The sequence below is a fragment of the Chrysemys picta genome, chromosome 1, assembly GCF_011386835.1.
Source record: "Chrysemys picta bellii isolate R12L10 chromosome 1, ASM1138683v2, whole genome shotgun sequence".
Lineage (NCBI taxonomy): Eukaryota > Metazoa > Chordata > Testudines > Emydidae > Chrysemys > Chrysemys picta.
In genome coordinates this window covers 124,469,318-124,495,996 of record NC_088791.1, presented here as the reverse complement: position 1 = coordinate 124,495,996, position 26,679 = coordinate 124,469,318, and the positions used below count along the sequence as shown (strand labels likewise).

The 26,679-nt window shown below is 39.8% G+C and overlaps 1 protein-coding gene across 10 annotated transcripts in view; it reads right to left on the bottom strand.

Annotated features, from left to right (window-relative positions):
* The window catches only part of MPPED1 (metallophosphoesterase domain containing 1), a 76,808-nt gene extending 50,794 nt beyond the window's left edge, over window positions 1-26,014 (bottom strand). Inside the window, exons 1-6 of one of the 10 annotated variants that reach the window (XM_065569711.1) lie at window positions 25,315-25,801; window positions 19,463-19,528; window positions 19,033-19,074; window positions 16,761-16,847; window positions 11,327-11,591; window positions 4,119-4,300 (exon numbers count right to left, since the gene is read on the bottom strand). In XM_065569711.1, the coding sequence (XP_065425783.1) occupies window positions 4,119-4,300; window positions 11,327-11,478 (334 nt within the window). In that variant the 5' untranslated portion in view covers window positions 11,479-11,591; window positions 16,761-16,847; window positions 19,033-19,074; window positions 19,463-19,528; window positions 25,315-25,801. Of the gene's footprint in view, window positions 1-4,118; window positions 4,301-11,326; window positions 11,592-14,140; window positions 14,509-14,573; window positions 15,135-16,760; window positions 16,848-19,032; window positions 19,075-19,462; window positions 19,529-25,314; window positions 25,810-25,892 lie in introns of those variants that run through there. The other 9 variants (XM_065569664.1, XM_065569686.1, XM_065569675.1 and 6 more) reach the window with 9 other exon arrangements.
* Window positions 26,015-26,679: the final 665 nt, after the last annotated feature.

The window sequence follows — 26,679 nt, the reverse complement described above, 5'->3', positions numbered from 1 at the left end:
GCATTTCCAAAGCCATTCTTTTGTAAATAGATAATTAGTACTTAAACACCCCTTTCAAGGGGTTTCTACATTAACATAAAAATAGTATAATTACTGATGGTCAAAATGGCAAGACTACACTTTGTAAATTCTAATTTCTTTTGCTGCTCAGAAGGATGAATTTTTTTCTTCTTTGCCACCATTTTACACTGTCTTAACTATGAATATTATTGCACCCTAAAATATACAATACCTGTTAAAACAAGAAGGAAAATATCTACCGTCACTGCAGAAGATTCCATTTTAGAAAGGACCTGAAACTAAGATTGTTTTCTTTGATGAAGATCTCTATCTTAAAATAGGGATACTGACTGTTGATCAAAATTAGCTGATTTTTATATAAACAGCAATGCTATAACAATTATAAACTGTGTGTATTTATAGCAACGTAGAATATTGGTATCATTCTGTTAGTTTTGGAATGAAAATGCCTATTTTATTTTCAGGTTACTTCAATTTTCAGTGGGAAAAATTTGACCCTTTGTGGTGAAATTTCATTTGGCAAATCATAGCCCTGAAGTTAATTTGTGTTGAGAAGTTTGATAAAACTCTGCTTCTCCATTTTTTGCGATTTGCAAATAGGAATAAAATGGTGGTTGTCACTAATTAAATGTTCCAGGTGTTTCATTTTTGCACTGTAACTCTAAGCCAGCTTTATTTCAAATTTGGCATGAACTTACTCCTCAAAGAAGAATGCCTTTGACACATTTGAGGAAATTTCATTCAGAAATAATGAAGCTAGGAACATTATAAAATGTGCAGCATAATTAAGTAATCTTCTAAGTCTACACACAAGAGTACAATGCTCCACATACACACTCACACAAGTGGGTGTAGAACTGGAGTGTCAGATTGAATATTTAGCTCAAATGTCATTAGTGTAACTCAGAGCCATGTTGTGCTCTAGGGCCTTGGAGTACATAACATTTGGAAATATTCATGCAGGCTGGAGCAAAGGGAAGCACAAAGGCTGCTGAACCACACAGATCTTTTCCAATACCATCATTAAAGAATGTATGGTGGTGGGGGGGAGGGGAGTTGCATGTATAATTTGATGGCTGCACTAGGGCAGAGACAATGTTTTTTGTGTTTATTCTATAAAGCACCTCATGCATTTTTGGGTGCCAGATAAAAATAAATTAATAAAATAAAAATAGTGAGAGGACTGAGTGCAGGGGATAACCGCAGCACAGCGTGTCCCTAGTATTCAAGGATAAGATCCAACTTAACCATCCTGCATTATATATTGATGAATAATATCTAGGCAGAAGGGCCCCGGATTATTTTCAAATGCTTAAAGTGACATCAGTATGTGGGGCACACTGAAAATCTAGCATATGCTCAAGTTCTCTTCCAACCCATTCCTTATGACAGCATCCGAAGGCTCAATGGTCTTGTGACCCCACGACACCATCTACTTCAAATTTGGAACCTTCTGAAATCCCAAATGCACTTTGGGCTCAGAGTGTTTCAAGAAAAATGAGCTCACAGAAGACTGGGAAAAAGAGAGGAAAATAACAGAGGTTACAGTATCAGAAAAAGAAAAAAAACAGGCTTGAAGAAAGAGAGAAAGGGCTTTAGATCTGCTTTGCATAGCACTTAAGCACATGTTCAACTTTAAACATTAGCTTAAGTTCTATTAAAGTGAGCACTTTTAAAGTAAAATATATTTGACATCAAAGACAGAGTCTGAATTTGATGTGGAGAAGAAGGAAAATGGAGAAGCAGCCATAGAATTTGGTCAGGTGACCTCGGAAAGGTTGAGAGGAGGATACAGGCAGAAATTGAAATGCCGGGGATCCAAAGGAGTATGAGAGAAGAGGAAATTAAAGAGTGGCAGCCAGCATCGCACACAAGAAATGTGGACATAAAGAGAAGGTGGGACATGGAGCTGTAGTTTGAAAAGCAGGTGAGCAAGGGAAGGCTTTCTAAGGATAGCGGAAACTGTCGTATGTTTGAAGGCTGAGATTGACAGAGCCAAAATAGAGATAAAGGGAGATCTGAGACTAGGATGAAGGAGACAATACAGTCTGGGAGGGAGCAGGAAAGGATGTGAAAGATCCTAGGCAAAGAGGGAAGAGGAGGAGAAGGAGATGGCTGAGGAAAGGAAGAGGCTCTAATGGTTCTAGATGCATTAGTCAATAAGGAAGGCAAAGTACAGCAGGATTTCAAAGAAGATGGAGGATTTTTTATTTTATTTAAATTAAACACATAAAAACACCCACCTATTCAAATGCTCTAGACACCTTGACAGAGATTTAAAATATAAATCCAGAAAATATAATATATAAACCCAGTCCCTTCAACAACAAACAACTATCATAAGCATAACAAGCAAAACATTCTCATCCCAGACTACACAAAAGTGCACCGCTCCTTAAGAATCCTGCCTCTCCCACCCCCCAAAAGGCCCTATAGCTTGAAATCCCACACCCCACACACCTCAATCCTCTCCAAGTGACCATTCAGAGAGATCAGTTTGGCAGCAAGCCTTAAGGATCAGCAATCTCTCAGACTATTTTGGAGCAAGGAGAAAAACAATTCCATTCACAACGCCATCATGAAGAAGACCGTGCCAGCACTCCCTTACCTATAACCTATAAACTGAGGGGATTTCAGTTTGAGGGCTTCTGCTGTTCCCAATAGGGGCAGTATCATGTAGGAGGCCAGGTAGTCTGTCAGGTAGACAGGAGCTCAGCAGCAACTCAGACATGCAGTCCCTTTCCCTGCTGACTAACAATGCTCTAATATTGCTTCCCTTCCACACTACTGGGTAAATATTGATTTTGTGTATAACAGATAACCATGGGGTTTGGAACAGTTTTTGTGCACTAATGTTTGTACATTATTGCAATATAATGTGAAGACTCAGAGTGAAATTGAACATTGCTTAGTGTTGTAAGTGTGTCCTATTGTCCTGTAATGCCTGGGCACAGAAAGATTGAGTGGAAGGTACTGTTACAGATTTCACTGAAAATGACAATGCTTTTGTGTGTGTGTTTCCACTTTAATGCATTGTAACTTTTTTTCTTAATTATTTTATGTTGGGCATATTATTGGGCTTGCAGAGTCAAATCAATATTTATTAGCATGAGTCTTCCAAAATTAGGGTAAAGGCTTGCTTGTAAATATTTTTTTGAACTAGAAAGACCTGACATTTTTCTTATTGCATCTCAGTCTTCATGCTTCTGACAGCTTTGTGCTGCTCCTAGCCAATTCCACACTGGGAAATGCCATAGCACGTAGCTAAGAAGACAGGAAAACACAAATTAAAGAAAAAAGCCCAGTCCCTTAAAATGTGTACTTCATGCAGAAGTTTTTTTAAAGCCACTCACCCGACCTGCAAATTTTTTGATAATCAGAAACAAAAATCTGTGTTTATGCTATATCCGGGCACCAGCACAGCAGGAACACAGACCATGATTTTTCTCTGGAAGCAGCGTACTCTTTCCAATTTCCACTGTAATTTTCTTTTTTTTTAAGCACATACATAACATTGTAGAAGTGCATGTAAATCACCACTTGCCTGCCCAGTGGAACAGAATTTCAGCTATCAATGCCAACAGTTGCCTACAGAAGGCATCTACATCTGGTCTGCCACATCCAAGACAGCAACCACAGACACGCGTTTTGCTTTGTTTGGAATTCATCGCTGCGGTGCAGCTGAGCCTCAGACAGAAAAACTATCAGCCTCCAGGGTTAAACAGACAAATGCTTTTCTCACCACAACTTTTTATGGGGAGGGAAAGCCATAACAATGTATGTAAGAGTTCTTATGTAAATCATAAAAGGCCCAGTGACTTAAATATCAGCTAGTGCCAAAAGTTGCTTATTGTACCTTTTCCCCCTCGTAAGAGCAGAAAGGCAGAATGGATGAATGATCACATTAATCTCATTTGCTCAGCTGGAAAGAACACAATATTTTTAAAAATCCAAATTCTAAATGTTGCCATTCAAACATAAAGCTAAATTAATATTAATCATTCCTACGTGCACAATCTTTTACTAGGAGGCAGAGAGGGTTGGTACATTCATTAAATCATGTTTACTTCCGAAACGGCATGTAATCTGATACTTACCTAACCATTCATTGAATTTTTTAACTTCACTAGGAAGTCCCAGTTCAGTGAAGTCACCAGCATGTATTAAAACATCTCCATAGGGCATTTGGATTGGATCAGTTCTTGAGTGAGTGTCAGAAATACAGACAAATCGGGTATATCCTGGAGGTTTGGGGGCATCATGGGGCACAGGATCCACCCTATGGGAAATGCATTATGAGAAGGTTATGAAATAGAGTTGACTACATAACCTTTTTAGTATTTACTTTGCAATTCCAATACAATTTTCAGTGTTACTAAAAATGACGTATTCTGGATCTGTGTGGCGAAGAAACTCACAGAATTAATAGGAGGTGTAAGAATTTTGGAGTTCACATCATAGAGCTTTCAATATTGGCTGGGTAGATGTATTAGTTTAAAGGGATTATGGAAAAGGGATTGTTTCAATGTTATTGTCATATTTTAGACACTTACAAATAAAACAAAGGCATTTCCAATTTCAAAATAAGAATACCATCCTGTGTTCATTGTTTAAATAAGATTGCACACTATACTGAGAGAAGCATTTTATCACATATATAAATACATTTAAATGCATTTTCCTAATCATATTTTTTCTGCAGGTTATAAAATTCCAACAAATTTAATTAACGCATTTTTGGAGATATGGTTCAGTGTGTTAATGCATCGGCAGATAAGAACTTTACTGACAGCTGCTGCAAATGCACATTCTAACCTTACTATTGTCAGGACAATTGTTGTAACTTTCTGGGCTTAATTATACTAAGTAAATCAGATGCAGTAAGGGGTGCTGCTGCATTGTATAGTGCCCAATTTCAAGACTCCAACATGAGGAAAAGAAATGATCTGACCCACTTTTATGAAGCTTCCTCATGATTTAGGTAAGGAAGGCAGAGAAAACAAATCTGCTGCATGAGATATACTTATTTGCAACTCATTAAATTCCTTCACCCTCAACACATTTCATTACAATATATAGAAGTATGTATGTGTAAGTGTACCATAGCTGCAATTTCAGTGGGGGTAATTTTGGTGGGGAAAAAACAGAAAAACAGAAATCCAAGAACCTTATTAATATCAGTAAAATCTCAGACAGAATTATAGTTTTATATGAACAATTTAATTTGTAAACATTTGTCTTTAAATTACTCAGAACCTTCATTTAGTTCATTGTTATGTATAATTTGGATCTTTCCCCATCTGATCTGCTTCTCTTCTGGCTCAATTTTAAAAATTTAATTAGGAAAAAATGAAGTTATAGATCTTTATTATTATTAATGCTAACACTTTGGTGTTTATGGGGAAAGCTTTCAGAGGACCTCAAATTGTTTAACAAACATAAGTTAATCTTCACAACATGGGACAGATAAGAATTATATCCATTTTACAGATGAGCAAACCGAGGCATGGATGTTAAGTGAGCTGATAAGTTCACGTCGTCAGTAGTAGACATTGTGAGACAACCAGGAATAGAGTCCTGTTCAAATCATTAAACAACACTTACAAAAATTCTCATTTTACCATTTGATAAAACACATTAAAAAGCTAATGTATGTAGATATTCTCTTTGTTATACTATTTTTCTATACTTTTCTGGGAGGGTGTATGTCTTTTTAAAAATCATTACATCTATGGGCAGGTTCTAGCAAAAGTCATAACTTTTCAAAAGGTTTTTATTTTTATTTTTTACTTTACTAAATCCAGGGAGTAATAACTATTTAATTTGAGTGCTGTACAGCAGGAAGTATTAAGCCCAAGCTTCCTAAAGTTTCACACCTTTTGTCAATTTTTCAACAGAAAGTGGCCAGAAGCAAGGCCAAAAGTTGGATCATGAAACAAGCACAAAAGCAGAAACTTGAGGTCTTACATCCCTGACTTCCAAACTTTTGCTCTCCCCATCCCTAACTCCCCAATATGGGCATCTCTCCGTTATGCAATTTTAAATTATGGATACTTCTCAACTGCAGAAGAAGGTAGCCAGAAAAATAATGTACTTCCCCAGGGTTTTCATGTATTTGAACAAGATAAATAAAATGCGCTGATCTGAATTTACATTGCTGGGTTTTCAGTGTAGCTCATAAAGTGCATCCCTTAAATATGCCTCTTCCTGCTCACCTATCACTGAAACAAAGACAAGGGCAGCAGTAACTTGTGCATCAAATAGTAACATAAATTTCACATGGTCCTCCTCTGGAGTTGAATGAAAACACAACAGACTTACAATGGCAAAGTATGCAGCACACAATACATATGCTTTTCCTTATGCACAATTTAGAACTTTATTTTGTGGGAAGCATTTTCCTGATTCACACTGGTCAGCCAAGGTATGCTTTAAAACCTTGTACAAAGGGCCAAAAAATGTATTGGGTATAAATAAATATGATAAATAAATGAAATGCAGATCACAGTGTCACAGAAATATGCACACATTAAGAATGAGTGGATTGCTTTTGCAGTACAACAGTGCAAAAGTGTGTCAGGTTTCACATAAACATATTTAATTGTACTGTAGGACACAATTTCTTAAGGCCTGAGACTGATGTCCTTGAGTAGAACCTGATTCACTGAGTAGCCCCACTGATGTCCAATGAACTGCTTGCGCTGTGAGTAACGGAAAAAGAAGAATGAGGACCTCATGGTCTGTTATTTTTTTAAAATAACATATGAACTTGCATATAAATTGAAAAGCAAAGCTAAAATTTCAGGCCAATACCGGAGGTTGGTATATACACAGGGCTTCAATGGGGTTTCATACAGGAGCAGAGGTTTGCCTGCATACCGCCAGAATCAAGACCTTAAATCTTCAGGGGACGACTGTCATGATTTATGTCTTCTACAGCTCTGATTGCACTATCAGTGCTTATCAAACAGTAGATGACAATTATCATAATAATAAAATACATTTGCCAACTGTGGCAACCCAAAGCACCTCGCAACAGAGGAACAGGAAAGACAAAGATGGAGCCAGGAAAATGCTGTGAGAGGTTGGGAATACTCCTGGATGGTGCAGTTAAGGTAAGACAGGGAGTGCAAGACAGTAATGAGGACCAGAAAAACCATGTACTAGCTACAGAGGGTCCTGTGGCACCTTTAAGATTAACAGAAGTATTGGGAGCATAAGCTTTCGTGGGTAAGAACCTCACTTCTTCAGATGCAAGTAATGGAAATTTCCACAGGCAGGTATAAATCAGTATGGAGATAACGAGGTTAGTTCAATCAGGGAGGATGAGGTGCTCTGCTAGCAGTTGAGGTGTGAACACCAAGGGAGGAGAAACTGCTTCTGTAGTTGGATAGCCATTCAAAGTCTTTGTTTAATCCTGATCTGATGGTGTCAAATTTGCAAATGAACTAGAGCTCAGCAGTTTCTCTTTGGAGTCTGGTCCTGAAGTTTCTTTGCTGTAAGATGGCTACCTTTACATCTGCTATTGTGTGGCCAGGGAGGTTGAAGTGTTCTCCTACAGGTTTTTGTATATTGCCATTCCTGATATCTGACTTGTGTCCATTTATGCTCTTGCGTAGTGACTGTCCAGTTTGGCCAATGTACATAGCAGAGGGGCATTGCTGGCACATGATGGCATATATAACATTGGTGGACATGCAGGTGAATGAGCCGGTGATGTAACTGATCTGGTTAGGTCCTGTGATGGTGTTGGTATATATTGTCACCAAATTTGAGCTCTGTGATTTTTATCCTCACGCACAATTATTTCAAATTTGGTGACAATATATACCTCCAGACCAGTGGCACCGCTATGGGCACCCGCATGGCCCCACAATATGCCAACATTTTTATGGCTGACCTGGAACAACGCTTCCTCAGCTCTTGTCCACTCACGCCCCTTCTCTACCTACGCTACATTGATGACACCTTCATCATCTGGACCCATGGGAAGGAGACCCTGGAAGAATTCCACCATGATTTCAACAGCTTCCACCCCACCATCAACCTCAGCCTGGACCAATCTACACGGGAGGTCCACTTCCTAGACACCACAGTACAAATAAGCGATGGCCACGTTAACACCACCCTATACCGAAAACCCACCGACCGCTACGCCTACCTTCATGCCTCCAGCTTCCACCCCGGACACACCACACGATCCATCGTCTACAGCCAAGCGCTGAGGTACAACCGCATCTGCATCTCAGACAGAGACCAACACCTACAAGATCTTCAGCAAGCATTCTCAAAACTACGATACCCACACAAGGAAATAAAGAAACAAATCAACAGAGCCAGACGTGTACCCAGAAACCTCGTGCTACAAGACAGGCCCAAAAAAGAAACCAACAGAATTCCACTGGCCATCACCTACAATCCTCAGCTTAAACCTCTCCAACGCATCATCAGTGATCTACAACCCATCCTGGACAATGATCCCTCACTTTCACAGACCTTGGGAGGCAGGCCAGTCCTCGCCCACAGACAACCCGCCAACCTTAAGCATATTCTCACCAGCAACCACGCACCGCACCATAACAACTGTAACTCAGGAAGCAACCCATGCAACAAACCTCGATGCCAACTCTGCCCACATATCTACACCAGCAACACCATCACAGGACCTAACCAGATCAGCTACAACATCACCGGCTCATTCACCTGCATGTCCACCAATGTTATATATGCCATCATGTGCCAGCAATGCCCCTCTGCTATGTACATTGGCCAAACTGAACAGTCACTACGCAAGAGCATAAATGGACACAAGTCAGATATCAGGAATGGCAATATACAAAAACCTGTAGGAGAACACTTCAACCTCCCTGGCCACACAATAGCAGATGTGAAGGTAGCCATCTTACAGCAAAAAAACTTCAGGACCAGACTCCAAAGAGAAACTGCTGAGCTCTAGTTCATTTGCAAATTTGACACCATCAGATCAGGATTAAACAAAGACTTTGAATGGCTATCCAACTACAGAAGCAGTTTCTCCTCCCTTGGTGTTCACACCTCAACTGTTAGCAGAGCACCTCATCCTCCCTGATTGAACTAACCTCGTTATCTCCATACTGATTTATACCTGCCTCTGGAAATTTCCATTACTTGCATCTGAAGAAGTGAGATTCTTACCCACTAAAGCTTATGCTCCCAATACTTCTGTTAGTCTTAAAGGTGCCACAGGACCTTCTGTTGCTTTTTACAGATTCAGACTAACACGGCTACCCCTCTGATACATGTACTAGCTGTAAGCCGTTGGAGGAGAGCCAAAAGCACTGAGGAGAAAAGCATTTGGGGGTGAGTAAATTTATATGAGGTTTATTCATTATTATTTGCATCACTAAACTAGGGGTTTTGCAAGCATATAATTCACCAATAGGGTGAAATCCTGGCCCTGCTGAAGTCAATGGAGCAGCTACTATTGACTTCAATGGGGCCAGGGAATAAAGGGGATGCAAGATTACATTTCTCACCATTCTGTAAATTTGTAAAAGCCAAGAACAATATCAATACTATAGGTATTCACAAAAATTCTTCAAGATTTCTACTGTCTAGACAAATAGTTGGTCAAACTACTCTTATGAATATTATTTGTTACAACTTAGCCCATTTTCTGGTTTGCATGAATGTTTTTCAAATGCATTAATTATTCATGAGTGTTGAACACTTTTGGGGAACAATTTTCAGAGAATGGCTTGTTTGTGAACTGCTCCCTTTAGAGTATTCACTGTGTTGTGTGGTGGATCACCGAAGTCACATGCTATTGTATTCATTCACTGGCTGGGTGACTACAACATTAAACAAGAGATAATGAGTAGCAAATGGCTAATAATGAATAACTAATTTCCAACCCAAATTTTGTGATGAAAACCCATACATGCAACTTTTGGGATTGGCAAACGTATTCATGAATGCCCAGCGGCTGTCTGAATACTCACAAATAATGAATAATATGCCCCACAAATCTCAGAGATCTGAACTTGGCACTTCTATTTGCCAAAATATTTGTGAATCAATTTTTTGTTTGTTTGTTTTCTGTTACCATTTGCCAGCTCTGCAAACAAAAGATGTTCCCTGATGCAGATATTATATTTGTTTTATTCATTATTTGTATTGGGACACTACTTAAAAGCCCCAACTAGGGGTCAGGACCCTATTGTAATTCGCATTTATAACGAAAACCTGCTCCAGAGAGTTTTGTTTACACATTCAAACTCCGCCTACATGCAGGCATGTGTCCACATTAACCTTTAGGTTTCCTTTCTATGGTGTACAATTTGTACCACAATTTGCATGTAAAATATCACTGAAAAGGTACATACCATCCACTCACGTTTTTTTTTTTTAATGAATCATTCCTTATGTTTAGAAATTTATTAAATGTAGTGGATGAAAGTAAGCCAATTTATTCAGTCCTGCTAAAGTAAAAAGTTTTTTTTTTTTTTATGAAAATCAGTTCTCTGATCAAAATATAAGATTGATCTCTTTTTAAAGAATAGAATAAAATATGTTACATTTTGATTTCCTATAAAATATTTTGCAATGGATTTATATACTTAATTTACTTGTAATGGCTTAACAGTTTTGCTCTTCCTTCTGGCTCTCAACTTTATGGCAGGTTTCATTTTGTAATTATGATCCTACACTTGACATTAAAAGTAAATCACCATGTAGAGCAGTTAACTTTACTGATGTCATCATTATATATAAAAAGTCAAAAACAAACACATTATTTTAATTACTCTTTAAGCACTCTATATCTTTCACACGCTGGTATTAAAGTAGGTTGTTGGATGGGTACCCACACTATTTTATTTGTTGCTGTCGTTTTTATTTTGTAGTACAAAGCAGTAGTATAGCTAACCAAACAACAGGAGAATGTTTATTCTGAATACAGTCTTGGTATTTCAAAAGCTATTTACATGTGATGCAAGTTGAGAATACGAGTTCACAAAGCTGATTAATGCTTCTAAAACTGTGGAAAATATTATTTATATGAAACCTCTTAGATTAATTACATTGCTTGTTGTTGTTTTTCTTTTTATAAAGACCAAATTATGCTAGCACAGTCATTCCTCTTCTATCCTTTAAAAAAGTATCTATGCTTCCCCAATGGACTGAATTGTATCAGTAATTATTATTAGAAAGACAGCAAAACATTGTTCTCTGAATTATTTCTGACTGGTCCATCAAATACCACATTGACAAGGCAATAACAATTCTGAAGGCTGTGTTAGAGCAATAACAAAACTATAATACTTACATTTGCACATGTGGGGGCTGAAAGCGTCCCTGGTTAATGTTGTAGAACGTGAACGCCTGTGTGGGGTTTGAGCTGTACTCATCCACTTCAATTATGAGTCTACTGTGTTGATGCCTTCTAGCGGCCATAATGTGCGACTGGGCGAAAGCCATGCTTGCGCAGTGTAGTACAGCTTTTTCAGATAATCATCTGTGCTATCTTTCTACATCGACAGAAGAAGACCATGTCGTCTCCTTACCTCATCAACGTGCTCCCCTTCTGAAACCTAAAAGCAGATTGAAGAGATGGAGCATAACTGTTTGACAGTTAATCTGTTTTGGGTTTGCTCTATTTAATGTCAGATGAAGATTTAAAGGGTGTGGGGGAACACTTACAGCTCAAAGAACTCATTACAAACCTTTCCAACTCAGTAATTTGATGAATATATTGTAGTCTGAATTTGGAGGGGAGGGACACTTGCAAAAGAACACATGGTGCAACATGTTCAAATAGTTAAGGCTTTTAAACACAAATCTAGCACCATGCAGTATTGGTATGTCAATTTTAAGGTTTTGTCAACACAATTATTTACTCCCCCCGCCATTGTATTACTGAATATTTATATCATAGCCCTTCAAAAATGTTCAATTGACTGTCTCTGAATGCCTAAAGTGCAAACACATTTTTAAGTTCATTAAAAAGCACCAGTTTAAGGCCTGTTTTTTCAGTAGTGCTGTGGCATTCATGAAAGGTATGTGTTGTCAAGTGATGCTCCCTTGAGACTAAGAAACAGGTATCAAAATAGGTTTCCCATTCACATTTTATTATATTATGCCTGGCTTTGTAATAATTTCTAAAGAGCCTCCTAGTGCAGATATGAAAGCTCAAAGTGCTACTGCTCCACCTATCACACCTCATATCCTACTGTGAGGTAGTTTAGGCCCAAAATAGAGGATTCATTGGAAAATGGGGCGTTTCACAGCCTTATACCAATAAAAATGTTTTCATTAAGTTTTAAAAAGAAAATCAATTGAAACCATTTTGGATACTCCTCACATTGTATCCAACCCTAAAACAACAGCAGTGATTGTTTGGGAAGTGAAACTGACTGACTGAAATGCTAAAAGTAACCACTGAAAATAGCAGAAAGTAAATTAGATTAGATTTTTGTCCGTTCCCCTCCCCCCCCCACCTCCCAGTTTTAATAAACTATTTCATTATTGGCAATAAAAGTAAGGCTCTTTTATGAGATTTAGTTTTTGTTTACTTATTGAAAAAAATGCTTTGCTTCAAAGGAACTAATTTTACAAATATTCACATTAGAAAATAGTTATTCACTGAATATATACAGTCTCTGGGCAGTGGTACTGGAAGTATCTCACAGACATGGTCAATGTATTTCAGTTCCACTCTGATGGGACCACCTCCAAACATGATGGGAATGCAGTTCATGGTCTGTAATCACCCAGTCCTTTGCCTAGCTATTAAGACTGGGTGCCAAATCTGGTATTAGTTTTTGTAAGTTGGAAGTTTGTTTTCTGTGAAACTGGGATGAAACCTCTAGTTCATGTCATTACATGGCTGTAAAATGATGACAACTTGCTGTCATTACCAACCTACAGGGACATAGCCTGAGAATTTAAAAAAAGAGCATATTTCTTCTTGACTCCACTAGAAATGCGTGGTAAGGAAATAGTAGAAAAGCAGCCAAGGAAATTTTGGATTTGAAACACTCTCCGATGCTGTGTGCCTGCTATGGAGCAGGCTGCAGAATGGAAGTGTTTGAAAGCAGCAGGAGGGAAGAGAGAAATGATCCTTGTAAAAATAATAGAGTACAAATCTTTGCACTTAAGAAATAAGGCCCGATCTACACTTAAAATTTAGGTTGACATAGCTACGTTGCCCAAGAAAAGGAAAAATCCACATGCCTGAGCGCCATAGCTATGCTGACCTAACTCCTAGTGTAGATGCAACTAGATCAATGGATGAATGCTACCTGTCACTGTAGGCTGTGTCTACACTATGGGGTTATGGCAGCATAGCTATGCCAATATAGTCCCAGCAGTACAGACAAGCCCTAAAAGATTAAAATGGCAGATATGAGGTCTTGCCCTAGAAGCATTGTGTGCAAAATGGTGCATTTTTAAAGATGTTCATACGGACCATGTATGTCAAAGTCAGAGATTTTATATTGGACCAGCTGCTCTGAATAAACACACATCTGTTTGAAGTAAACTAATATAAATGGTGATTTTTAGAATTAAATTCAGCACAGTTAGTAATTTGCAATTCTAAAGTGTCTACAAAAGGGTCTTGCAATACTTCATAAAGCATTAAGTTTCAACAACACCCTGGTGAAGTGTGTAAACATTTTCCCCATTTTACAAATGGCTAATCCAAGGTTACAGTGAGGCTGAGACAAATATTTTCAAAATTCGGAGCCTAAAGTTGGGCTCCTAAATCTATATTTAAGCACCTGCCTGATCCTGAAAATTTCTGAGCATCCAAAAGCTCCACTGACCTCAGTGTGAGCTGCTGGGTGCTCAGAACTTTTGAAAATATGGCTAAATAGGCTTAATTTAGGCTCCTAGTTTTGAAAGTCCTGGCCTGAATGATTTACCTAAGATCACATAGAGAATCATTGGCAGAACCAGTCCTAGAAACCAGGAACCCTCACTCTGAGTTAGATCTCTAACTACTTCCTCCTCACTGGACAAGGTGGACAATAGCACTTGCTGACTCCACTAACATTAGCTGCTTTTAGTAGAATTCATTACACTTTGTTCCCAAACACTGAGAAAAGTGTACCAAATATACTGCTCTGATGGCACTTACTGTAGAAGGGTTTTCATAAGTGAGGATCCAGTGTCCTCACACATGGGAAAGCCTATGAATCACAGCACTAAGCCAGCCTGCATGGATGCTAGCCAGAGACACTCAGCATGATGGTCACCTTGTAAACAGGCAGAAAATTAGAAGCCAGCATGTCTCACTTGAGAAGAAAAAATTGTGTTATCATTGCACTACTGAGCCCTCTACCAAGTGACAGCCATACAATGTCCACCCTGGAGACACACACAAATTGTCCAGGTTAGGAAAGGGAACCAAAAAGCTGGATCTTACCCTAAAAATAAAATAGCTAGCAATCACATGAACAACTAGTCCTAAACAGAAATCAGAATAATATAACCACAGTACATAACTAACAATATTAATTCAACAGATGAAGCTACTGTCAGCAACATACACAAATGTCTTTGATCCTTACCTTTCACTCTCTTGATGCCTTGCTGAATAAGTGGCTGGCTGGCTGGCTAACATTCTTGGTGACTGATAGAACAAGCTGTCTCCCTCTAGCCTGACTGCTATCCAAACTGACACTAGTCACTCCCCTTTATTTTCCTTTACAACATTCCTTAAGATTTTTTAAAAATAATTTGAATTTCCCCCCATAACCCAAAACAGGGTGTGACATGCAGTTGGAAAATAATTACCTGCAGCTGTACCATGTAAGTTTTAAAATCACATGGCCAACACTACCAACATACAGCACTAAGAATCAAATCCCCACAGCAACAACATGCTAACCACTCTCTTCCCCCAGACTTATGGAGCTATGGGATGGCTGCCAGGGAGATTCAGAGAAATGTAAAAAAGGTTTCATTAATATGAATATTAAAATAAAAATCACAATCTCGGATGTTAGTTCTTTTTCAATCTCCAACATTTATGATTCTATTAAATGATCTATCCATCTTCTTACCAGTGTAGGAATGTTCTCTGCATAGTTATTTTTCTAGGACTTTATCCAGTTTACTTTTAAATGTCCCCAAAAGTCTGATCCAAAACCACTGTACTAGATGGATGTCTTCCCACTACCTTCAATAGGAATTCCACCACTTCCACTGGGAGATTATTCTGCAATGGGGCTACTCATCTACTTGAAATTAGGCACATGCTTAAATCCCCCTGCTGAACTGGGGCCTTAGAGAACTCATTGTATGGAGTTTTCCTGATTTTTTTTTCCAGCCCTAAAATTTTCCTTTCTTAATGTCACCCCAATGTTCTCTTGTATAAGTACCAAACAAAATAATTCCAGTCCATCTTTTGCGTGAGTTATCTTGCCTTTGTTTAATTTAACCTCTTTCTCCTTCACTTTTTCCATTGCAAACCAACATTTCACTTTAATCTCCCTTCCCCCCATCCCCACTGTGATTCTGGTTCTGCCTTTTGTTCTTCCTCCAATTCCTATCTTTCCCTGTCCATTGTTCCTCAACTAACTTACTCCATTCTCTGTGCTACAGTCTCCACTAACACCTATTTTTTTTCAGTCCCATGGCAAACATCTATTTTGAGGCTTTCTCATAACCTTCCCAGCTACTGGACAAGAGCCTGGATCCAAATCCACCATGGCTCAAGTACAGTAGTTGTCATCTTAAATAATACTTAGGTTGTTAAAATAAAATAATATAAGCAGAGGATAGAAATTAATAAGTAAAAGTGTGACGAAGAGATGTATTGTGAGATGAGCTTTGCAAATAGATGAAAAGTCAATGAGGCAGAGAAACATATGATGGCTATTCCAGATCATAAGAGCTGCAGAGAAACAGTTGCAGCTCTTGCACCGACAGTAGTGAGGTAATGTGAAGAGCAAGAGAGACAAGGCCAGTGGTAGATGAGTGGGAACAGTGTAGACGGAGAGAAGATATGTGAGGTAGGCTAGAGTTTGTTCATGGAGAGTCTGAAGAACTGGGAACTGGAGATGCAATTGAGAAAGAAAGTGCAGTAGCAAACTGAGAGGCGATTAAGGCATTTCCAGGCAGCTTTAAAATAGTGAAGCCCACATTTTTCAGGGAAAGAGGTGCTTAGAAAAACAATAAATTCCCTTAAAGAAGTACCTGAGAGTTTGTGATAGCTAGTACAGTCATACAGTGTGGCTACTTATGGTGCAAATACATCTTTGATGGAATAAATAAACTCAATAGTGCTTGGTGGAGAGTTCAAATCTTCCTCTGCACTGCAGGCAAAACTGCTCTCATTGAGTTTCTGTCTCAGGAATAGAAGCAAGTTACTTTAGATGAGGAGGCAAAAACCTTATTTTTTTTTAAAATCCAGTGCCACAGAGTGTTCTACAGTAAGGGTACCAACTATCACAGTAACACTATAAAACTGCTGGGGTCTGATGAGCGTCGGCATCGGGCGCCTTAACCCGGCGTTCGGTTCATCCCGCAGCGCCAGTTCTGCTTACCAAAAGTGGCCCACTAGGCACTCGCATTCCACGCCTTTTGGATCCATTATTACAAAATACTCTAGTATGTTTTTGTTTTAAACAAGGGATGGGTTGATGGAGGTAGGCCAGCATTAAAGGAATCTAGTGCTATCAGTAAAGAAACAATTATTTAATGTAATGTGGGAAATGGACTGGATGCTCTAATCGGTTTTCTCTCTAACTTACAATGTTTACATAATCCTGACAAAAACTGGTAAATAGGATCATTTTGCTGCTCTCAGTTCTGCCACCAGGAACTGGATAGATGTTCTTCTAGAAGAAAGTTTGCAATTAAAAACTGTTTCAAAGGAATATGTTCTTTTTTTGTTTGTTTGTTTGCTAAGGCAAATAATGACAAAAATGCTGGCAAATCACAACTACTGAACAGTCTCTTCTGGTTGGTTTGAATTTACCTTAAAATGAGAGCTCAAATGTTCTCAACCTATTTATGGACTTTAAAACAAAGGTAGCACGATTAAATAGCAATTAGACGCTGGTAGCTATTGAGGCTGATCATGTACAAATGTACTTCTGGAACCATTAGGCCTCAAGTGCTCCCTGTGAGCCAGTAGTTTGTTGTATAAATGCATATTTAGGGAACTTTTTAAAATGTACATTTTCTGAACTACGACTATAATGTGTAGCACTGAAATATGCACTTAAAAGTCTACTCTTCCCAATGTGAATGCGTTATGTACCTGCCATTAGTGTCAATGACAGTTAAGAAAGCATGCTGAAAGGAGAATAGATTCCTTGGGGATATTTAAGTTATAATCTGTAGTGTCATTTAAGGTGTTTTCCTCCCCCTGCAAGCTCCCCAAAGACTTCTATGTTATGAATTAGTGATCTAAAAGTTCTATTTAGAAACCTAACCCCATTTTAGGTACAGAAGCACTACATTAAATGGCACCATTAACTTTTTAAGATGTCAGCTTAGTGCTGCTGAAAGGTGCCAGGGTGACAGCCTTGCAGACTGAAGTCCTCTGCAAGCTTCCCTGAACCACCTTTTTTTCTCAAGCCTGCCTTTGAGAGACCTGTTCTTGAGGGTAAGAAGGGTAGTTCGGACACCATTCCCATTCATTCTATGACCTCGTTGCTGTAACTGCTAAGAAGGGTGCTAATTATGGTGATTTTTTGTAACATGGATACCTCTCCACTGGGAATGCCACTGAGCAGTCATGAGATGGCACAAAAGTTTTATAGTGTAAAAATTTAGAAATTGCTCTCATCACAGGTTTCACAGTCCTCAATTCTCAATCAGAGCATATACCTTAGGATATAACTGTAGTTATACTGGCTTAACCCTGTGGTGCAGATGCGGTGTACACCAACAGAAGGGGTGCAGATACACCCTCTCCCCAAGCTATGGTAGCTAGGTCGACAGAAGCTTTCTTCCACTGACCTAACTCTATCTACACTGGGGGCTAGGTTGACATAGCTACATCACTCAGAGGTGTGGATTTTTTTACTCCCCTGAGCAACACAGCTATGTCAACCTAAATTTTAATTGTAGGCCAGGCCTTAGACTCAAAGTCCTTTGCTTCAGGAGGATGTCTAACTGAAATAGATCTCTAGCATCCTTCTTTTTAAACGTCACTTCTCACTGGAGGATTTTGATCAATTTGTTGGCATGATGTCATCCTCATGATCTAACAGGACTTACCATCTCATCAAGCCCATCATTTGTTTCCACAGATCTGAACTGCTTTGAGTAATGTCTGATTTGTAATGTGGAATAATGTGCTTTGGTGACTCAGTGAGACCTCTTTATTTCACTTTAACTGAAACTATATCAACTGTTTTTTAAAAATTCAAATTCTTGTCCCCTTACTTAAAACAAACAAAAAAAACCCAAATATTGTCTTGCTCCTTATAACTACCTGTCATATACTGCATAAAAAAATCCTTTACTGAAATTAATTTTCTTCAAATTAGTTTTCCTCCACTGATCACACGTACAAGTAAGTTACTGAACATGTTATTGTTATTATTTTAGTTTTAAAGAGCACTGAAGCAGTTGTTGGGTGAAACTGTCACAAAAAAAGATTATATGGATATTGTAAATAGATATAAAAGGAGGAAATAAGATACATTAAAGTCTGTCTCCTTTTTAAACTATGCCTCCTTGCCCACTTCTGCTGAATTTCATCAATGGAAATGTTTTACTTATGGTATGCCACAATTCTGGACAGTCCTGTGGACAGACAGGCACACAAGGAAAGAAGATGAATGCAGTGAGAATACACTGAATATTAAAATACTTCACCTAAGTAATCTAATAGCTATACTGATTTAATACGTTTACCGTTCAAAAACCTTTTAGTATGTATCATTTTGAATTATGACTACATGATGGCACTTTCTAATTTTCTTATTCCAACACCCGCAAAATAGTAGTGCTTGTTCTTCATTTTATAAAAAATTGTTTCATTTTTAAATTATTAACAGTACAACTTACTGGATCATGTCCTGGGATACTTGCTCACTTATTCTTTTCATTCTAAAATACAAATGCAGCACAATAATACTTCTGTTTTCACTTCAGACCCTGAAGAGGCTCTATTTTACAATACATCATGCGCACCCAGTATATCTTGGAGATAAGAATATTACAGTGTTTGCATATACCAATGTACTGAGCAAAGAGAAGATATTTATTGAGATTAAATAAATTATTATAATCCTACATTAGATCTTGACTATATGTATCCAACATATCATACTTGAGTAAAGTATTAAAGTGGCCACATTTTCTTACCGTATAAACCAAGTCCTCTTTCAGAAAAATAAACAGTTTTGGTTTAAGGTTATTTATATTAATCCTAAAATAAATTAGAGGTAGCTAATCTACGTAAGTAAGTCTAGTCAAGAAAATTTTATATACATACATAAAAGCTGCAAAGCTCTTCCATTACTCTTAAGAATCTCCTTTTCCTCTCCTAATGTTCATCAAACTTCATGATATTATTACGGGAAGTTAAGGATACGCATTAAAGAAAAATGATAAACCAAGTCAATACTCAGTTTAAGGAAAAAATAACTGTAAATGTATAAAAGCCATGAAAGCAAGTTAGTGCTGTAATTATTTAATTCTACACTTCACTCTGAAATTTGGGTTTGTCATTTTATCCAGCAACTAAGGTATGTTTAAAAAACAAAATATTTTATATTTGAGAAATTTACAAGTAAGTATTAAAACATACATGCAACAAACTAGTACTTGGAGTGTCTGGTTTAACCTCACAATTGAAAAACTCTGTTCTCAGCCATCCTTCGATAGTTTTCATCCAGCCACTGCATCATGTGGGTTATGTTCTGCGGACAATTGGCCAAATCCTGGCCTCTGAACATACATATAGGCAATTCCCAATGGGCCAAACCCTGTTTGCCTTATTCACACAAGTAACACAACTGACGTCAGTGGGACTATTTACAAGAGTAAAGAAAGCAGAACTTGTCCCACTAAGTTGTGCACACATATCTCAGGGTAGAATATGGCACCCATTAGCCATTGAAGAGACATTATCTGGTAGTTTCGCCTATCTCCCTCACACTAAAATTAAGGTGGGAGTGTTACAAAGCCTAATATTAATAGAAATGCTATAATTTTTAAGTCTTCAGTTAAATTTGTTTGAATTTAAGCATTCAAATTCGGTGTTGACAACCCAGACACTGCAGCATTATGTTAGTGCAAGAAAATTAGAAAGTAAAACTTACCAGTCTATTTCTGTTGCTCAAGGTGAGTGAAATGCAAAAAAGTAAGAACAAAGTTTAAAATGGGGAAAAGTAAAGTATAATTTTAAAATGCACAGGTTAATAACCTAAGGTGCTGGCAGTATTTTTTTTAAATGATCTAAAATGAATCAACAATGCTTTTTTAAAACATAACATTTCTCTGTACTGATAGGTAAAAGATAAGACTGTATTGAAGATAAAGCACACTGCCCTATCAACCATTGAGCCAGGTCATCCCCTCCAGTGGTAAAATCTTTGGAAGGAGGAAATCTCCACAGAGATCCTCTCATATCATCCCTATTAGGAGTGAAAAGGCTGGGGTAGCAGGATATGCCTGTAGAAAAACTCACAGGATCAGCCCCAAACCTGTCAGATCTCCAGGGATCTGCTGGAAGCCACAGCCATCTGTACAAAGACCCTGCATTTACATGGGAGCTGCACTACAGGACTTGTATCCGGGAAAATATATTACGGGCTCAGACCATGTTATCTTCTCCAGGTAGCCTCCTTGGGCTGGACAAAATGTTCTGGGCTCCCTCCCCTCTGAACAAACTCCAGATTCACCTGGTGCCCTCCATAAGGGCCACGGGAGAGGGGAGGATGCAGAGGCAGCTGAGCCCTCTTGCCTTCCATGTCAGAGAGGGGAGAGCTGTGCAAGGAGGAAACCCTCAGTGCATGCGTCTCAGGAAGCTGAGCTGGGGCACTGATTTCTAATCCTAATACACAAGTGTTATAAAATGAAGCTGAAATTTAGGTGGCTGTTTTGTATATTCCTTATGTACCAACATGGTTGAGTAGGGATCCCGCAACCCCTTCCTCAAGTGAGGAATGACAAGTCCCACTGAAGTTAATGGGGCTACTCATGTAAGAAAGGCCTCTCAAGATCAGGTGCTATATATAAGTCTGAGAAAAGAATGTGTTAGTTTATGGCTGTAGAACCAGTAAGTAGAACTTGTGTGTTTGGGCATCCACTGAACTCACTGGTATTATTATTATTTATTATGTTTATTACAGCACTACCTAGGAACCAACCCAGATCAGGGCCTCATTGTGCTAGGCACTGTACAAACATAGAGCAGTAAACAGTCCCTTCCCCAAAAAGCTTAGTCGGCAATGCCACATTAGTTCTTTTACTTGGGTGGGGGGAAAGGGGAGTGGTTAGGAAGGGATTAGCTGTTACACAGATGACATGGGAAGGGAGAGGGGTTATAGGGACAGAACAGGTGAGAAGAAGGAAGGGATGGAAGGTAAGATGGGCAGGCATGGAGTAACACTGAGGTGAAGCAACTGGAGGAGGTTGGACCAAACAGCCAATCATCACAGAGCAGAGAAAATCCTGTCAAAACTGTAGAAAATATCAGTGTCCGTTGACCCCTGCTTCTGCTGCTGCTCTGCTGGATTCAGTCTCTAGCTGAATAGTAAGACTTTCATTGACCTTAAGAGGAGTTGGACTAGTCTGTAGAGAAGAAACTGGGGTAGGAGGGCAGGAAGAAAAAATTCTGAAGAAAAAGGAGCTTTTAAAAATATATTTATGCCATTGATAGTATCCTTGTTATTAATAACAATTAATTCATAAGCTAAAAAAATACAAGACAAGCTTCAATCAGAGCAAATATTTACAGTTGAACTATACAGACCCATACCCCTGAAAATAGGCATTTTTAATGGAAATCTGACCCATCCGTGCCATATTGATTCTAATAAGTACCTATGTAATTAAATACAATAGAGTATGTTGAAAGAACATTAAGGGCCCAATCCTGTTCCCAGTGAAGTCATTTAATTCAGTGACTGAATGGGGAAATTAAGCATTTTACATGTAGTCAGTAAAATGAATCCACTCCAGATTAGCTGTGACTGGAAGTGACATAGCGAGGGTTAGTTGGTAGTACTAACATAACTCCTGGTAACATATCACATCTGGCACATTTGTTGGCAATTTCAACAAGGAGGGCAAGGAGTGAATAGACATAAAGAATAAACTCCTTTAACCCTCTAAAGTGGTCCCCGCAGCATCAGTTGGATATTAATTAGCAGAACAGTTCTACTACTGCCCACACTGTATCTGTTCTACACAGAAACAGCTGCAGGACTCCATTTCCACTCTTATCGCCTTTCACAAGCAGTAAATTCACAATTATTTTACCTGGAAGAACGTTAGATCCAAAGCATGAGCTTTTGACGGGGGAATAAAGAGGAGAAAATGAACTTTGAGAACTCCCTCTCCTACATGCACAAAAAAATGCTTAACATTTCTGATAGACATAATCCAGAATATTGAGGGTTAACATAAGAACTCCATATCAAATTCAGAGATAATGTGTGGGGTGGTGCAAGATCACCTTGTACTCAGTCAGACACCCTTACACCCAACTCTATTAATGTGTGCACTCCATTCAGAGTTTAACAGTGTAAGGTCCAGAACATGGAAGTAGCCCTCATCCTACTTTAAAATAATCACGTTCTGTCTCTTCCAGTTCAGACTCCTTTATGTCAATACAATACATGTAAGGGAGTCTCACTTACGCTACCTTACATATTGCCTCTGAATTTGGCCCTTCACCCTTAGCTTCTGTCAAAGCAAGGTCTGGAAAATTGACTTTATGGATTTCTTTTTTATTATTATTGCTAATAACTTGGATGAAAATTGTTATTAATGTTCTGAGTATTAAAATTCTCACTATACACTATTTTTCTTTGTTCACTAATTATTGTTTTGTTTGTCTGGAAACAGGACCTGTTTTGATAAATGGAATATAGTTTTTCTTTGTTTTACTATTTATTATTGATTCATCTGTCTGAAAACAAAAACTGTTTTGATAAATGGATTAAATAGTAATCTGGTATCATAGGGTTTAATCCTTTTCCCGTATAATTCAATGGCTAAATTCCTATTGACTTCAGTATTGCAGAACTGTGCTCATACTGACTTCTTCACATGACTCCGTATCTTCTACTGAAATACAAGGGCCAAATCCAGTGGAACTACTCAGGTAAGTCCGATTTGGAATCCAGAGCCCAATTCTGTTCCCAATGATTTCCACAGGAGTAGAAGCAGACAATTATTTTGTGACTTTTGAGAGAACCTCCTCAGTGAATCACAACAGATATTCTTACAAAACCACACTGTTAGGGGAACTATTTCTCTCAAGAGGCTGAAGCGTCAAAAAAGGTGGTGTGCTTTCAGATCTCTAGCCCCCTTTGCACTGATACCAATAGCTCCCACACTGAACATGCAGAGTTAAATAAAAAGCACAACCTGCGTAAATAAGACTAGAGTGTCAACTTTATACACGTATTTGCATTTTCATATGTTTACAAGCTAACACCACTTCAAATATTTTTAAAATCCCAGCTTAATGGAAGGTTCTAAAACATGTATTATAGATTTGCTCTAATCTATCAAGCACATTTGTATATCTTGGAAATGAGCGTTTTTCTATGTGTGAACTCATACAGGCATTTTTTAAAATGTTTATTCTACTTCTAATAAAACCTAACGAGGGAATGGTGTATGTGTGTATAATGTACATTCACAGAAAGATAAAAACTATAAGGGTGCTCAATCAAGATTTTCTTCCCTCTGAGATAAATCACAACAGCAAAGCCAGATCATACCAAATAAATCCATGGCTGAATTACAGCATAAGTAATGTGTGTCCATCAATTAATGCATTTATAATATATAGTGTATCTCCTAAATATAAGAGTGCCAAGAAAAGCCATATGTAAAATAACAATTCAAAAAGTATTATGCATGCAACACACTGCCAGTGTGTCTGGCACCATGAAACACAGTTTATTATTCATGGGTCTTATTACATGCTAGTACTCCACTGCAGGATATAATGGCCCCTTAAATACTTGTCTCAAAAGATATAGTCTTCTCATAGGGGTCAAAAGCCTATTTTGGGTACATAAATTTAGAATACAAACTTGTATTTAAAATACATAGTAAAATCCTTTGGAAATATTGTTAGTATGTGTCAGCAGTAGCCACTTTCATAGTTTAATAATCTTGATTAGTTATTGATTTATCCAGAATACCAAAAACAATTTTAGATCATATTATAAATTAATCACTTGTTACATTTATTTAACTTTTACTGAAGTTGGAAAAGAATATTAATAGTATAATCATTAGCAGATCCTTTTTAACTATGGCATAGTGAAGACAGGATTGTGTATAGCGAGTGCATCTTCAACTATTGATCTTCTTGTCAAGCAGTGATGGAATGTTTTAAACCTTAGGAGTTAGTCCGATTTATTTAAATCAATGTTTTATTTTCCTGATTTAATTTTATATATAATGTACACATACACCATGTCTTATAGTGACTATACTATATTCAGTAAATAAAGGTTATTTACAACTGCAACAGATAAAATACAATTATTAATAAAGCCACAAGTTAAAAGTAGCTAAACATCCAAATCTCCAAATGTCCATTTTTTCTGTCCCCCCCCCATAAAAGAATATAACGTATAAGATTGTATACCAAACCACAACAGTCTAACATAATAGATGATACCAGAAACAGCCTAATTTCCTAAAAACTTATAGAACAGTTTCCTGCTGGAACAAAACTTTGGAAGGTCACTAAGCCTCTCCCACCACAAAGGAAGCAATTCAACCTCCACCACCCCTTCGTTTTGCCACTCAAGGGTGAGGGCACAAACAAAGTGGCAGTGGTATGAAATCTGGGGATTTCTGCAACGGGAGGCTGGTGATATTTGAAGATGGGGTGAAGAAAATGACACTGAAAGCCCCCCCCCCCCTTCCCCAGCGCCACTGCACAGCGAGGTCCAGCCCCACCCCAGTGTCTCTGGCTCCAGAGGAGAGGTGGTGCAATGCCCAGGCTGCCCTGAGGAGCCTCCACGGGAACTCTGCAAACAAAGTAACTTCCAAGGTGACATTAGGAGACTGGAGCACAGGTGGGAAGGGCTCCTCTCAACCCCTCTGGATACAAGAGAGCGAGCGAGCCCTTCTCAGCACGCAGAGTGCCAGTCCTTACCTTCAGCCAGCCCCTTCCACCAGCCCAGCAGAGCCAAGCATCAGCAGAGCCGCGCTGAGGCAGGGGAAGGGGAGCCGAGAGGATTGCAGCTGCTTTCCCTCCTCTTCTTCCTCCTCCTCTCCCGGGCCGGGAAGCGCCGAGCAGCCCTTTTCCCCCCTGGCCGGCTGCCGTGCTGCCTCCTCCCGCTCTAGCTCTGGGGCAATTGTTTGTTTGTTTGTTTGAAGGGAGCCCGGAGCAGCCCACGGGGCAGCCTGGTTGGGAGAAGCCAGCCCCTGACGCGCTTGGGGGTGGGGAGGGGTTTGCGGGGGGGGGGGGGTTCCAGACGCTCGCGCGGCGGCGCACCGAGACCCCCCCACACACCCTGGCCCGGCTCCCCACCCCCGAAGGGAGACGAAGCCTTGGCGCCTGGCTGCCCCTGGCCACCCGCCTTGCACCAGGGGAAAGAGCGCTGCGGCGAACCACCACCACCCCTCCGCCCCAGCCGAGAGACACCCCCCGCCGCCGCCCGCGTAGAGGGGGCTGCAAGGATCCGCCCCCGTCCCTGGAGCGGGAGCCCCCGGAGACTTACCCTCCCCGCCAGGGCTGCTGAGAAGACGCAGCATTTTTTATTATTATTTTGCAAGCCACCTTCTTTTCCGGCAGCCCAGGCTCCCCTCCCCCGCCTCCTTTGGGGGGCCGGGGATTCCCCCCTCCCTTCCCGCGCCGCCTCCCCGGCTGCTGGCTGCCCCCCGCGCCTGCCCGCCTCTCCCCGCTGCAGGGCCGGTGTGACTGGGGGGTGGCCACTGCTCGGCCCCTGCGCTCTGGACGGAGAGAGAGTCAGAGTCCCCTCCCTTCCCACCTGGTGTTGGGCGGTCCCCCGGGGACGAGATGGTTTGGGGCTCTCGGGGCGCCCCTCGCGCTGTCTGGTGGTGGTGGGAGTGCCCCGCATTGGGGCCCCCACCCTTGGGCTGCTTTTGGTGATCACAGGAGCTGGGGAACCATCACCACCCCCAGCTCTGCCTGGCTGAGGGAAGAGGGTGCCCCAGCTCTGTGGCACCACTGGTTTAGGGGTGCCAGAGATGGGGAAGGGGAACCCCGTCTGTCCCAGTGCCCCTCTCTCTGGCTGGTTTTGGGGGGGGGGCTCTATGTTGTTGGGGACTTTCTCAGAAGTCCTGTCCCAGACTGGGACTGTCTGAGCCCTGCTCCTCCCTGCCACTCTGTGCTGGGTGGTCCCTGGGCAATGACTAGGGCCAGGATTCCCACCCAACTCCATAAGAACGTCCATACTGGGTGAGACCAATGGTCCATCTAGCCCAGAATCCTGTCTTCAGACAGTGGACAGTGCCAGGTGCTTCAGAGGGAATGAATAGAGGTCC